Here is a 14825-nt window from a genome sequence, read left to right as displayed (position 1 = left end):
TTTGATTTGTTTTACTATTTATCAACACTTTTCAGGTTATTTAATGTCGAATCCGAGCATTTTCGTAAAAGTTTTTTGATTGACTAGCGTTTATTTAAACCGGTTTAATAAGCACAAAAGTGTCAATTTTAACCATTTTAACCTGAAAGGCACCCCTAGGAGGGTGAGACAACCAGAGTTTTCCCAGAAAATCTGTTCTTTACTTTTTTTATTCATATCATATTTAATGTTTGCATAAAATTTCAAAAAATTCCAAGACATTATTGAGAAAAGTGCGAACCGACAAGCGTGAATGAATTTAAAGGTCCACTCTCCTTTTGTTGGCCCAATAAAAAATTTTTTAAAATAAATAAATAAAAAAATTTTTTTTTTAAAGCAAACCTTTTTGTTTTTTGTTTCTTCAGATTGAAGTCTGTTCTGCTTCCTCTGTTGACGTCTTAATAAATTCCGCTTTTTCTTTTCTTTCTCTTTCTGCAATTCTTGTTCTTTTTTTTGTTCCAGATCTTTTAAAGTTGGAATCTGGAATTAAAACAGGCAAATGATAATCACACAAGCAAGGATCTTTTTTTTTTAGGAAAACAACAATATAACATAGAAAATGTCCTAAATTGTAATTTTTTACGAACAAGAATTCGACGTGTAAGGGTGAAACAACAGTTTTCAGTGTGGCGACTGTTTAAGCAAGAAATCGGTAACTGCTTGATCGACTGACTTTATAGTGTCAGTTCGTTGTCCACCGATGTGAATAGGATGAGACAACATTTATATAGGATAGATTATAAGATTATAAAAACACTCCTATAGTCGATCCATTCTTAGTTAGTCTTAGTTTGTTCGATCATTTGTTCCTTGATAATTCTACTTTTTTGTTACAATTACAAGGACGAGTTGTCATTGTAAGCAACGAGGTAATTCATTGCAATTCTCAGATAGGTTAACCCAAAAGCCATGAAAAAGTTATCACACAAGGTGGCGATTTCATTGTTTTTCCCTTTCATGTTGAGTTTGAGATTTTGGTGCTTCAAGTTGCCTAAGCCGTCCAATAACCCTATCCCCATTTCACCGGCTACAAAATCTGACAAAATATTTAACAAAATCTGACAAAATATTTAACAAAAATAAGATAAAACAATATTTATCATCTGAACATAAGTTTTCATTACATTATTTTCAAGCCACTAAACTGCGGTTTTACGATCACTAATAAATCAACTAATAAATCAACTAGTTCTCAAAACAAGAAGGAAATGCCTGGGAGGGTGTACCAGCAGACCTGAAGTGTTGCATAGCCGGGGTCATTTTTAAGATGACGGGTACATATATACGATGGTGACGAGGGAGAGAAGACATTTATAAGTATTACAGTTCTGTAGTTTCTTATAACACAGGAGGGGAGGATAATCATTACTCATGATGGAGGAACACATTACTTAAGATGGGTTATACACAGTTCATTAATAACGATGAGTGAGAGGGAAAAGAGATACATTTCTTGTAAGAGTTACATAAAGTTCGTAATAACAATGATGGAGACAAAGTTCATATTAAGGATGTTTCACACATTACCTTTTGCTGTTGAATGATGACACGACACAGTTTTACAAAAACATGATAACTTCTTTATTATCATATCGACTGGTCAAATGATGATGACGTCAACAAATTCAAAGTCGTTTTTACATGTTTAATGTTCTACCCCTTCGTCTCTGAGGGGACCCTCCTCTGATCATGTCAGCTATGTCCGACCGACTCTGCTGGTATTCGATCTGGACTCAACTGACTCCTTTTTCCATCTCAACTCATCTGCTAATTCTCTTCTATTATTGAGAATCCCTTTCTGCTATGGCGTCATATTTGTCTCTAAATGTGATCGACTCACGTGGCTTAAACATACATTTGCAAAACACACTTCTGCAACAAAGAATTCTCAATATTTTTCAATATATTTAATTTCTATTGTTCGTTATTCTCTAGCTGACCTTATTTTAATTCAGTTTTCATAAAAAGAACTGAACAATTAAATTCTTTTTACAAACAAACATATCTAAACTATTTTATATGAAATTGAACAATGCGAAATCCTTACATTCCATTTTCCGAATCTATTTCTGAACCTAGCTTACAAAGTTCGAATCTCGGTCTATCCTAATGTTGTTCAATTCTTTTTGTGAAAACTGAATTAAAATAAGGTCAGCTAGAGAATAACGAACAATAGAAATTAAATATATTGAAAAATATTGAGAATTCTTTGTTGCAGAAGTGTGTTTTGGAAATGTATGTTTAAGCCACGTGAGTCGATCACATTTAAAGACACATATGACGTCATAGCAGAAAGGGATTCTCAATAATTTTCACTTATCTAATGTTCTTCTTACTTACAAGAAAAGGGGACCCTTTTTCTTGTAACAGAAGAACCTTGTCCCTCCCTCCTTATTATTTTTTATTTTCATTTTTTCAGTGGATTATCATCGAATGAACACTAGTCTACCAGATTATCACAAAAAGAAAATGAAAAAAAGAAAAAATCAATATTTAAATATTTGTAAGGGGTGCTCAGTTTCTAATGCAACATTCTAGTAAATTGACCACCCATTTTAGAAGCACTCGACGTTTTTAGACCAAATTTCGGCTTTTTAAAATTTTTTTTTAATCAGTTTGGCCTTTTTTGCGATTATTTTTAAAAAGCGAAATTCAAAAGATGGCTAAGCTACTTTTTAAAAAAGGTTTAATTCGTGAAATTTGACCTAAAAACATCGAGTGGTTCTAAAATGGGTGGTCAATTTACTAGGACGTTACGTTAAAAACTGAGCACTTCCTACAAATATTTAAATATTGACTTTTTTTGGTAGTTATGCAGTGCACTTTTGTTACCGCATGATTTTTTAAATAGTTTTTCAGGTTAAGATCAAGTTTCATGATATCTTTTTTTTTTTTTTAAATTGTTAGCTGAAAGCACAGAATAGTTACAAAACATCATCCGCCTCGTCATGTTAAGAATGGCTTTCAAAACAATAACGTTATAATTTCAGCACGGTAACAAAAGTGCCTAAATACCGATTAAATTTTTTGGGTTTGTATTACTGTAGGCACCGCCAAAACTGGGGGGGCAGGTCAGTACTTTTTGACGGACCGTCTTTTTAAAAATCTACCAAAAATCAGGTAATTATCCGATCAATACGAAATTTTCAGCGATTATTAGGAGAAGAATGAACTTTATAACAGTGTACTTATTTTTCATAAACGATATTTATATATATATATTTTTTTGCTTACAAAACCCCCCCTTGTTTTGAAGTGGGAACAAATATGCTTAAAATAATCATCTGAAACTGAAATCAACATATTGTGTTGTTGTAAGGGACAGAATTATAGATTCAAAAAAAAAAAAAAAAAAAAAATTGTTTGCATACCTTATTTTTACGTCTGAATATCAGAACTTCGATTGTGTTTAATTATCCCGCTTTTGAGTTTTGAAGTGTGAAATTCGGTGAATATGTTAAGTAAAATAATTAATTTAAGTTAAGCAAAACAAAAAAAAAAATTTTTTAATATTTATACGAAAAAAGCTATTTTAAAATTTTTGATAAATAAATTAACAATTTTTTTTTAGCGAGCCGAATAATGCATGACCATTATTAAACAGGGCATGCTTTGAATAATCGATACTAAAAAAAAAATTCGATAAATATTGTGCCCTTTGTGTTAAAAATAGCATCATTTTTTTCGATCCCGCTTGAAAACGTTTGCCGCCTTTCGACTATGGTGGACCAAACGCGCTGAAATAATTTTTTTTTATTCTGCTTTAAATTGCCCCCCCCCCCCATTTTGGGGAGCCTGGCCCCCACACACATACACATTAAAAACCAAACGCATACAAATGGTCACCCATCTGGTACTGGCCAGCCTCAGCTTAATAATACATTGAAATTTTCGTCAATGAAAAATAAGTTTTTTTTGGCCTGTTTGGTCTTCCATAGTTTTCTTATTATCAAACGAAAACGTAAACAGAGTCGATCTGAACTCTACGTCAACGCGAAATATCTGGTTACCTATATGAATAAGTGGAATTATTTGAAATTCAGGTACTTATATTATAATATTTTTGCATATTCTCTTAGAAAATCATCCTAAATCTTAGTTAGACAATAAATAAATTAATTAATTATTTCAAAAACCCTTTTTTTTTAATATTTAAGTACGTTTTTTGTGCAAGACAAAAAATGTCAATTGTTAACTTTTGGGGAAAATTTAACATTTAAAATTGAATTAAAAATAGTAGAAAAAGTTTTACATTATTCTGTTTTCTATATGATAAAATTCAGGGTTTTATCTTTCTGGAAAAAAAAAGTTACTCAGAAATAATGGATTTTAATAAATGTAATTTCGTTTTAAAAAACAACAACAACTTGATTTTGCGGCCATTTTTGGCGGTGCCTATATTACTGTACACATAGATTCGAAAAAGTTGTCAAAAAACAAATATATAACAAATAAATGTTATCAAAGGCAAGATAAGTTACTTTTCTACCAAACTGGATATATTTTTCGTGTTTTTATTCAATGTAACATGTTTATTCAGCTCGAAAACCATACAGTGTTTACCGATGTATTGGAACATTCAAGATAGCGTCTGATTCTCTCTTTAACACGGTAAGTTTGGGAAAAGGTGTTATAAATAAAAAACCGGATAAAATACTGTTAAAAACTCGCTCAATATATGTTACCGTGACATAGGTTGACATATATTCGGCGGGTTTTTAATAGTATTTTGTATAGTTTTTTTATTTATAACACCTTTTCCCAAACTTACGGTGTTAAAGAGGGTGTGAAACCGGGAAACCCTGAAACACCATCTTGAATTTTCCAATACATCGGTAAACACTGTATATTTTTCGAGCTGAATAAATATGTTACATTGAATAAAAACACAAAAAATATATCCAGTTTGGCAGAAAAGTAACTTATCTTGCCTTTGATAACATTTATTTGTTATATATTTGTTTTTTGACAATTTTTTCGAATCTATGTGTACAGTAATACAAACCCAATTTATATATATATATATATATATATATAATCTGGTAGACTAGTGTCCATTCGATAATAATCCGGTCTATATCTTATCGTGATAAGCTAGGGTTTAGACTGAGTGACAAGAATCTATCCTCGACAATTCTGAAAACGGTCAAACGAGATCGATTATTATTATCATTATTATTGTTAACCGAAGTCGAAATCGAGTTGAAAATAATTGATACACTTACTTTTTTCCTTTGTGCAAAAGCAATGCGTTTTGCTTTTTTGAGATCACGTAACATTTTTCTTTTCTCTTTTCGTTGAATAACTTTAACAACTGGGGGAGCCATTGTAGAAATATATTATTTTGTATAAATGTGGTAAACACGTGCGGACGGTGTAACCGGAAGTAGAAACGGTGTACTGTCGAAACAAGGGAAGTAATTCAGACAAGATTAGCAGAAAGATATGAATTTAAACTTTTATTTTTCTTTTTATGGGCATCTATTACTCTTAGAGAACAAACCGAAAAAGTGGTCAAGAAACAAATAAATGGGTGCTTTTTTTACAATAGCATGTCATTCTCCGGGATGTCAGACCATAAAAATATTTGAAGCCAAATCTTTCAGAAAAAAAGACCAAAAAAGGCCAAATTGATAATTGTAGCCAAGTTTTCACAATATAAAAGCCAAATTGAACATTTAGATTGTTAAAAGAAATAACAAAGAATGTGTGCTTAAATATATAAACATATTTTTTCGGCAAATGTGTACTTTAGCGGCGTAGATTATTTGACAGACAAAAAAATTATAAAAAAAAACTATTTATTTTTATATAAAACACATTATTAGACCCTAAGGCTGAAATAAAACGCAAAAAAATTCATTTTTTATTTTTTTTTTTTTCAACATTTTTATTAGATTAAATGTACGACAATCGAGGCCGCCATATTGTTTTTAAAATTTGGCCTTTCTAAGGTTTGGCAGATTGGCCTTTTTAAGGCCAAATTTGGCCTTTTTTTACGCTCTCATTACAAAAATGGTGACCAAAACCGTTCCAAGAGCGAAAAAAGGCCAAATTTGTCTTTAAAAAAGCTAATCTGTCAGACCTTAGAAAGGCTAAATTTTAAAAGCAATATAGCCGTCTCGATTGTCGTACATTTAAGTCTAATAAAAATGATGAAAAAATAATAAAAATGATTTTTTTTTTCTGGTTTTATTTCAGTCTTTGGGTCTAATAATGTTTTATATAAAAATAAATGATTTTTATAACTTTTTCTCTGTCAAATAATTTATGACGCTAAACTACACATTTGCCTATTTTTTCATTGTGCTTGTGCAGATTGGTGATGTGTAGGGAAAAGGGTAGCGACCGACGTCTGAATTCAGGACGGTGATGGGATCATCGGTCGAAACTCTTCTCCCTAACAAAAAAACATCAGTGAATAGCAACAACTAGAGAACAAACTCTAAAACTCAAAATAATAAATTTTATTTAAGCAGAAGTATTTTTTTTTTTTATATGGGAGAGGTGTAATTTGTATTCAATCCTGTATGTTCATGATGTCCCTTGAGCATGAAATTAATAAGATTAAAGTCCAGGAATAACGCAGAGAACTGTGCGTTGTTATAAAACGAAAGTCAAGAATTATAATCCAAGTGAAAAAAATAATATTTGTGTAATTGTAAGGGTACTTGCTGGAAGTCTTTCGTGGCTGAGGAAATCCTTTGCGCTTGAAGAAATCGTTATAAGAAACACTCTAAAATCTTGTCTATTAACCTCTGTTGTTTCCCACCTCTATCTCCCTCGTCGTGTCTTTTCTCTATTTTCGTTTTTTGTCCTTTCTATTTTCATCTCTCTCTTTCGTCGTTCCTCTTACCATCTCCCCCTTTTCTCTTCTCCTTTTCTATCTCCTCTTTATCTTTGCGTTTTCCATCGCTCTTTTCCCCTTTTCCTTTTTGTTTTTATCTCGTTTTCCATTTCCTTTCATATTTCCCTTTTCCATCTCCCTTTTCCCTCGCTCTCTTTATCCTTCAGTTTGTCATCTGTTTCGTTTTTCCTTTTTCTATCTTCTTTTCCGTCTATCTTTTTCCGCCTATCTTTTTTCGTTTTCAGTCACTTGTTTCCATTTTTCATCTCTTTTTCCTACTTGCTATTACCAGGAAGGAAAAATATTCATTCCTTGTTGTTTGCGTAAGCTTCATTGGTAAAGGATTGAGTAATTTATCCATTGCACGGAATTCTTCACAATGGAGTCAGACACATGTGACACACCAGTTCTCGCCAGATCATCAAAGTTAAGCAACGTTAAGCCTGGCCAGTACCAGATGGGTGACCATTTGGGAAGGCTAAGCACTGTATGTACCTTCTGAGAAGGTTGAGCGTGGGGCCAGCATCCTCACCCCTAAAAAAAGAACTCGCTACAAAAGCATCTACAAAGTTGTGAATGCTCCTCCAGGGGCTTAAGGCTATGGATGGATGGAGATAATCACAGGCAGCGGGGAAGTAGCTTGCAGACGCATTGTCTGGAACTGATTTACTTTTGGTGCATTAGGCCTTTTATATTGATTTTCTAGAATGTTCCGGCCTGTTTACTGTCTATATGGGTGAATAGACAAAAATATAGTCCCATGGATTTGTAAAAAGGTCACATCACAACCACGATTCTATGCGCTGATAGAATTCTAATTCTTTTAAGAAGTTTTAACATTTAAACAGGGTTATTTCGTTTGCTTATTTATTTTCCATCTTATAATTATTTTGATTTACCAACCACACACACCTCACCACACCCGGCCAATGTCAGGTATATAGAGGACTAGGACATATAAATCCTAATCCCGTTACAAAAGAAAAATAATGAAACGAATGGAATGAAGGAAACAAAGACTCAGTTGCTGGAATAGATAAACGTGTCGTTTATTTACTGTTGAAAGAATGAATGTCTTAGATATAACACGTGCTCATGTCCACGCGGGTGTAACCATCATTTGTTGTGGGATTGGTAGTATAGAAGGAAAAAGGAAATGAGAGTTCATCTCACATTCGGGTCACTATCGTTTGTTTGCGCGTGGGAAGAGAAGTGAGTAATGTAGTGGAAAATGGGAATGATAGTCCAGCGTGTAGACAAAGACAAAGGATAGAGGGTTGACATCAGTTAAACTGTGCACCATGTTGGCAGTCAGCTATGCGGTGGTGTTCTCTGGCACAAGTAGTAGATAGAGAGAGAAAGAGTGAGAATGTCAATCCAGTTCATGGAGAGAGAAAGCGTATAAAGTGTACGTACCGTCTGTTGGCTTTTTGTCCCACATAGTAGTAAGTGGCGTGAGGCACGCGTGTGCGCACGCCTGCCGAAAAGGCACGCTGTCGGTCCATAGGAAGCTGGTCTGAAAAAAGGTTGGAAACAGCTTGTCTCTTGCTTTTATAATTGTTTCCAGTGGTATTTTGCGCATGTGTGGATTTCCTTTGAAAGGGGATGTGACGTCGTCCATCTGTGCGTACGTTAGCGTATGTGTGTGTATACACGTGAATGTGAGTTTATATACACGAACGTGAATATATGTATGTGTGTGGACGTGGGCACATATGTTTGTGTGCACGTATGTATATGACAAGTAATATGGCTTGAAATGTGAACGCGTGTTTTTGTGTGAGACTAGAAAAGGCTCGCGCAGGTACCACCGCTACATGATAAAAACTTGTGTGTGTCTACTTTTCTTTGATCCAAAATTCAAATTTAAATTTCCAAAAAATTGACATGAAAAACACTATTAAGAATTGGATACCACATCTACTCATGATAATGAAGCAGAATCAGCAGGATACACTTCTCCAAGCTTTGTTTGAGGGTCAAGAAAATCAAAGTGAAAATAAAACTGTATCTTTTTCAAGTCTGTTTGATGAATTTGCTTCAAATAAGCCTACAATAGCAAATCCAAACTTAGAGCAGGTAGAAGCTGAGTTAAACCTGGACACTGCAAGCGCAAGTACAACAGCAATACAATAAGCACAATATACACTCAAAAAGAGTAAATCCCTTATTCATAATTGCACAAAAGAAGTTGATCATTATGTAGCTTTACCACTACTTGAAAGAGATGATGATTTATTTCAGTGGTGTGAAAAGAAACAAATCTCACTACTGCTGAATAAACTGGCTTTAAAATATCTCAGTGCACTACCTTTATCTGTGGAGAGTGAGAAGCTGTTTAGTACAGGTAATAATGTGCATGAACCTAGGAGAAACAAGCTGTTTCCTGAGAAGGGAGAAACTCTAAGGTTTCTACATTACAAATTAAGAGTAATCAACTTTAAATACTGATGAAACTATGAGATTAGAGGAGGCTTCTTTCTTAGATCTGCACACCTGTGGAACTCTCTTCCATTTCCCTGCTTTCTAGCTGACTACAGTATGGCTGTCTTCAAGTCCAACATAAACAAGTTCTTGATGAGCCAATTTTAAATTTAAATAATCCAATTTACCAAATTTACACTTCTAACGATTACTATATTGTCCTTTTGACCACTATATACTCTTTAACCATTATCCTCGAGTGGCCTGTGGGCCTTGATAAGTGATGATTCCCTTGTAAAAAAAAAAAAGGTAGGCGTCAGGAATAGAAGAGGAAGTAGAGCAGCAGCAGGTGCAGAGCAGAAGTAACCAGGACAGTGGCAGGAGAACTTCAACTTATAGTTATTCACTTAAGAATTAGAATTTGTATTTTGTAGTTTGTTTGTAATTCCTTTTTTCTTATCTAATCGTTTTTAATTATATTCATCTAAGAATTGAAAATTTTATTTTGTATTTTGTGATTTCATTTAATAAAGCAAAAATAGCAAAAAGCCATAATAGCAGCTAGACACTCAACAAATGCCAAGTTAAATTGACAGTTACTGCGTGAATGCATCGAAGCTATTTGACGAGTCACTTGGCATTGATGAAACGGTTTAGATTTGATAGGAAAGAGAAAAGCAATTAATCATCCACTTATCTTATTAATCTTCAAAATGGCCGATAATGTCGATTACCGATTACTTGCCGATTAGTCGGTGAACCCTTACTGTCCAAATTTAATCTTCCTCTTAGGTCATTAGGACCAAGTAGGGAATATGTACCCCTAATGACTACACTGCGAAGAAAGAAAAAAAGGACACATTTCTCTCAACACCGATTTGATCTTCACTTTCACAGTTCACACACATTGGCTCTGTAAACAAATATCACAAGAAAACATTTTTTAAACTAAACTTTGTATTGATATATATTTTTATTAAAAAATAATAATAAAAACGAGTTATATTATTTACTTGTGGCCAAGATTGATTTTTTACTAGAGTGCATTTATATATTTACATGACTTTTTATAAAGCATTTTATGGGGAACATGATTTTCCCTATATTAAAAACCGATCTAAGAATTGAGAATTTAGGACGTTGATACATCTTGTCAGCGGTCAGTTAAGGAGAAACAAGTGAGATTTGAAAATTAAATTATTTTCTCATAACTTTTATTTTTGTAAAGATTAAATGTAGTATCAAAATTTTTCTATAACTTATATATATATATATATATATATATATATATATATATATATATATATATATATATAAAAGGCAAAACGGCCGCGCGCGTTTTTGTATGTCCAAAAAGGCTTTTTTTGCTGGGGTTCTCCGGGGAGGGGGGGGTTACTACATCTTAGAACTGTTTATATACCCACTAGATAATAATATCTACGATTGTCTAGATTTATTTTGATCAACTTTTATAAAAGTTGCGCTATTTCGCTGTGTCGCGTGTTTGTTCGGCTTTTTAGTAAAGTGAAACTAAATTGAAACAATGTGTCTTTCTCGGCATTCGCACGAGGGACATCTAGAAAGCAAATCAGCTTTGATCAATGCGGTGAAAACCGTCATATCAGACAATTGCTATTCATTTTGGACACTCCCATTTTTTATTGGGAACTGCTGTTTCCCCCAATCCAACATGTTTGGGAAACAAAACCAAAACAGCTGCCTCGTAGCAAATTTTAAGTGCGGGACTACAGTCATGGCGTGATGTTTGACCGCATTAAATCACGCACCTGTCACATAACACTGTAATCATTTAACTTCTTAATTGTTTAATTTCACACATTTTCGGTTCTCTGCTTGCATAGCGTGACGGTAGGTTATCAGCCTAATGACCTCAAGGGTTCGGGTTTGAGCCTACTTACCTAGCAGAACTTTTTTTTTTTACACCTCCAAACACCCGGAAAACGTCAGGTACTTCCGTTAGTGTATATATATAAAAGGTAAAAAGCCATGCGCATTCTTGTATGTCGAAGAAATGCTTTTTTTCGTGGGGGGGGGGGGGCTCTCGACCACATTACTATTTTTTAGAACTTTTTATATACTCCCTAGATTATAATATCTATAATTTGCAAACGGACATCATCTCTACATTCATTTTCATCGTCTTTTATCAAATTCCCTCTATTCAATCCTTTCACGTGTTTGTTTGTCTTTTCCGTATAAAAGTGAAACTAATCAGAGCGAAGTAGGCCACCTGGCTTTCCGGCCAGAACCTCCAGAAATGCAATTAGCTTTGATCAATGTTGGGAAAACCCTTCATATCAAACAATTACTATTCATTTGGAGAGCTCCCCTTTCTGGAAACTGGTTTTCCCCAAATAATAGGGAAGAAGAAACTGGCCTGCAGCCAACCTTCATTTGTGCGCCTGTGTGATTCTTAACTCATTCACTTAGCAAGTCAACTTTTTGATTGACATCGCTAAATTTGAACGCTTTTCACTTCCTCTCATCTTTTCAGCCTTCGCGTCACATGTTCAGGCCTGCTTACTATCATTTTTTTTTCTCCCCAAAACAAATACCTGGGCAACGCCAGGCACCCCCACTAGTCTATAAATCTCACGTGTCTGTTTAAATGTGTATGTATGTATGTATGTATGTATGTATGTATGTCCGCCTAAAACTTTCAACAGACATGACAGATTTTCATGAGATTGATATCGTTTTGAGGCGCGACCCTTTGGACAACAAATATAAAAAAATTGGGGGGGGGGTTACATAGGTATCACCACATTATCAAGGCCAAGAGGCCACTCAAGGATAAGAGTTAAAGAGTGTACAGTAGAAATTAGACAATATAGTAATCATTAGTAATGAAAATTTGGTAAATTTGATAACTTATATGGAACGGCTCATCAAGAACTTGTTTACGTTAGACTTGAAGACAGCCATATTGTAGTCAGCCGGAAAGCAGGAAAACGGAAGACAATTCCACAGGCGTGCAGTTCTAAGAAAGAAGCTTTGTTCATGGAATCTACGTTTAGGTTTATGCACAGATAAAGAGTGGGGGGAATTATTGATAGTGTTTACAGCTAGACGAGTGTTTCTTGTGAAAGTTTGGCGAGGGGGAACCATAGATTGAAGCTCAGTCGAACACTTTCCATGAAAATAACGATACATCAGAGACAAACTCGCAACATCTCTTCTGTGAGATAGAGGTTGCAGGGAAGAGAAAAGGACATCTCCTACGAGGCTACGAAGTCTATTTTGAACTCTATCAAGGCAGGACAAGTCCTTTCTAGCAGCTCCTGCCCAGATGTGGCAAAAGTATTCCATCCTTGGACGTACCTGGATCTTATATAGATAGAGAATAGCATCAGCAGTGAGATATCTACCGGATCGATAGAAAGATCCCACCATTTTTCCAGCGGCCTTGGCAACAGATTTGATGTACGTGTTCCATTTAAGATCAGGAGCAATGGTCAAGCCAAGAAGCTTGTTAAAACTTGAGGCCTCCTGAAGACGAGAGCCATTCATTTCAATTGATGCCAGATGTGGATCAGAATGTTGATGATGTAAAGAGAGAAGCTTGGTTTTAGATGCATTAAAAGTAACCAGCCACTCCTTACCCCATTGTACTACGTGCTCAAGATCAGAGGAGAGAGAATTGGAGAGAACTTGGTCGTTTACTGTCTTAGATGTGCTACCATAAATGGTAGTGTCATCAGCATAGATGTCTACAAATGATGTAAGGATGTGATTTGGAAGATCATTAATATAGATCAGGAAAAGAGTTGGGCCCAGGATGGATCCCTGAGGGACACCGGCATTAATACTGTGAGCTTCTGATTTTTGCCCCTCAACTACTACTCTTATGAACCTATCAGAAAGAAATGATTTAATAATTGAGAAGACATTTCCAGCAATACCATAGCTAGAGATCTTATGAAGTAAATCTTTATGCCATACCCTATCAAAGGCCTTAGATATGTCAAGAGCAATTGCCCTAGAAAGGTTGCCTCCGTCGAGAGATTTGCTAATCCTATGAGATATAACTGTAAGCACATCTGCTGTAGATCTAGCAGAACGGAAACCATATTGAGTGTCACTAAGGTTATTTTTGTTGAGATGGTTGATTACTTCTCTATTTAACACAGATTCCAGCAACTTACTCATGATGCACAGGAGACTTATTGGCCTGTACTGAGAGGGGGATGAGCGATCACCTGAATTCTTAAATACAGGGCATACTGATGAGATTTTCCAGGGAGATGGGAAACTATTCTCCTTAAGACAACGTTTAAACAGTTTAGTAAGTATGGGCGCTAGTTCAGGTTGAAGTTTTTTGAGTACTATAATTGGAATACCGTCAGGGCCAGTTGATTTACTGGAATCAAGGTTTTTGATTAGCTTGGCAACATCACGTACAGATATACGTATATCACATAGCGTGTTTTCTGATACAGGAGGAAATATTGGGGGTTGGCAGCCTTGATCACAAAGGGTAGAATTAGCTGCAAAGTTCTTGACAAAGAGTTTGGCTTTGTCTGATGCTGACGAGATTACCTCAGGTCCATTGATAATAGTTGGGATGGAGCACACGCTTCTGTTCAGGATTCTGTTTGCTATTTGCCAAAACTGGTGGGAACCAAGCCGCTGCTCAGCTACTTTGGACTTAACAGATTGAGCATACAACTCTCTTGCATTCTTTATTACTTTCTTACAATGGTTGCTGGCAGTCCTGAAAGCGGCTTTAGTTTTCATACATCTATTACGTTGGAAATAGTGGAAAAAGTGATTTCTGTGCGCAATGGCAGCAGCACATTCTGGAGAGAACCATGGCTGGCTGTTAGGTTTTTGCTGAAACTTTTTCGAGGGTATGAAACGGTCAATACCTACAATTAACCATTCCGTCAGGTCTAATACTATAGAGGACACATCCTTTTTAAACATGGAATGCAGAGGTAGATCAGATATAAATGTACGGAAGCTATCCCAGTCAGCCTTAGTGTATCGATATACTGTACGATGGAGAGGTACGTCTGGGGACTTATTACATTTCATTTTTATCTTAATTGATACAACAGAGTGGTCGGAAGATCCAAGAGGCGACAGAACAGAAACTGAACATAGTTCAGGGCAAGTTGTGAGAAAAAGGTCTAGTAGGCTTGCATACTGGCCGTCATTGTCGGGCACACAGGTGGGTTCCTGAACAATCTGAGTGAGGTCATAGGCAATGGAGAAATCATGACAGAACCTTCCCTCATCATTGGTCTTGTTAGAGTGGGTCAACCATTCGACGTTGTGAACATTGAAGTCACCACATACGTGGATGTTAGCTGAAGGATATGCAGATAAGACTTGGTCAATTTTCTCAGATATGCTTTGAAAGATAGTAACTCCGCTGTTATGGGGGCGATAGAGAGTAAATATAAATGCCGTAGTGTGAGCTAAAGTAACCCAGAAGCACATATAGGGTAAGTTAGGATCTTCCCTGGAGATGTCCCTACCACATGGAAAG

General features: G+C 35.3%; 1 protein-coding gene across 2 annotated transcripts in view; it reads right to left on the bottom strand.

Annotated features, from left to right (window-relative positions):
- The window catches only part of LOC145291237 (nucleolar MIF4G domain-containing protein 1-like), a 63267-nt gene extending 57702 nt beyond the window's left edge, over window positions 1–5565 (bottom strand). The window contains exons 1-2 of one of the 2 annotated variants that reach the window (XM_080136840.1): window positions 5265–5565; window positions 382–519 (exon numbers count right to left, since the gene is read on the bottom strand). In XM_080136840.1, coding sequence (XP_079992966.1) covers window positions 382–519; window positions 5265–5366 — 240 coding nt within the window. In that variant the 5' untranslated portion in view covers window positions 5367–5565. The remainder of the gene's footprint in view (window positions 1–381; window positions 520–5264) is intronic. The other variant, XM_080136838.1, reaches the window with a different exon arrangement.
- Window positions 5566–14825: the final 9260 nt, after the last annotated feature.

The sequence above is a fragment of the Euprymna scolopes genome, chromosome 12, assembly GCF_053919585.1.
Source record: "Euprymna scolopes isolate OS-2025 chromosome 12, ASM5391958v1, whole genome shotgun sequence".
NCBI classification, from domain to species: Eukaryota; Metazoa; Mollusca; class Cephalopoda; order Sepiida; family Sepiolidae; genus Euprymna; species Euprymna scolopes.
The sequence above is the reverse complement of the archived record's forward strand: the minus strand, read 5'-3'. Positions and strand labels throughout refer to the sequence as shown.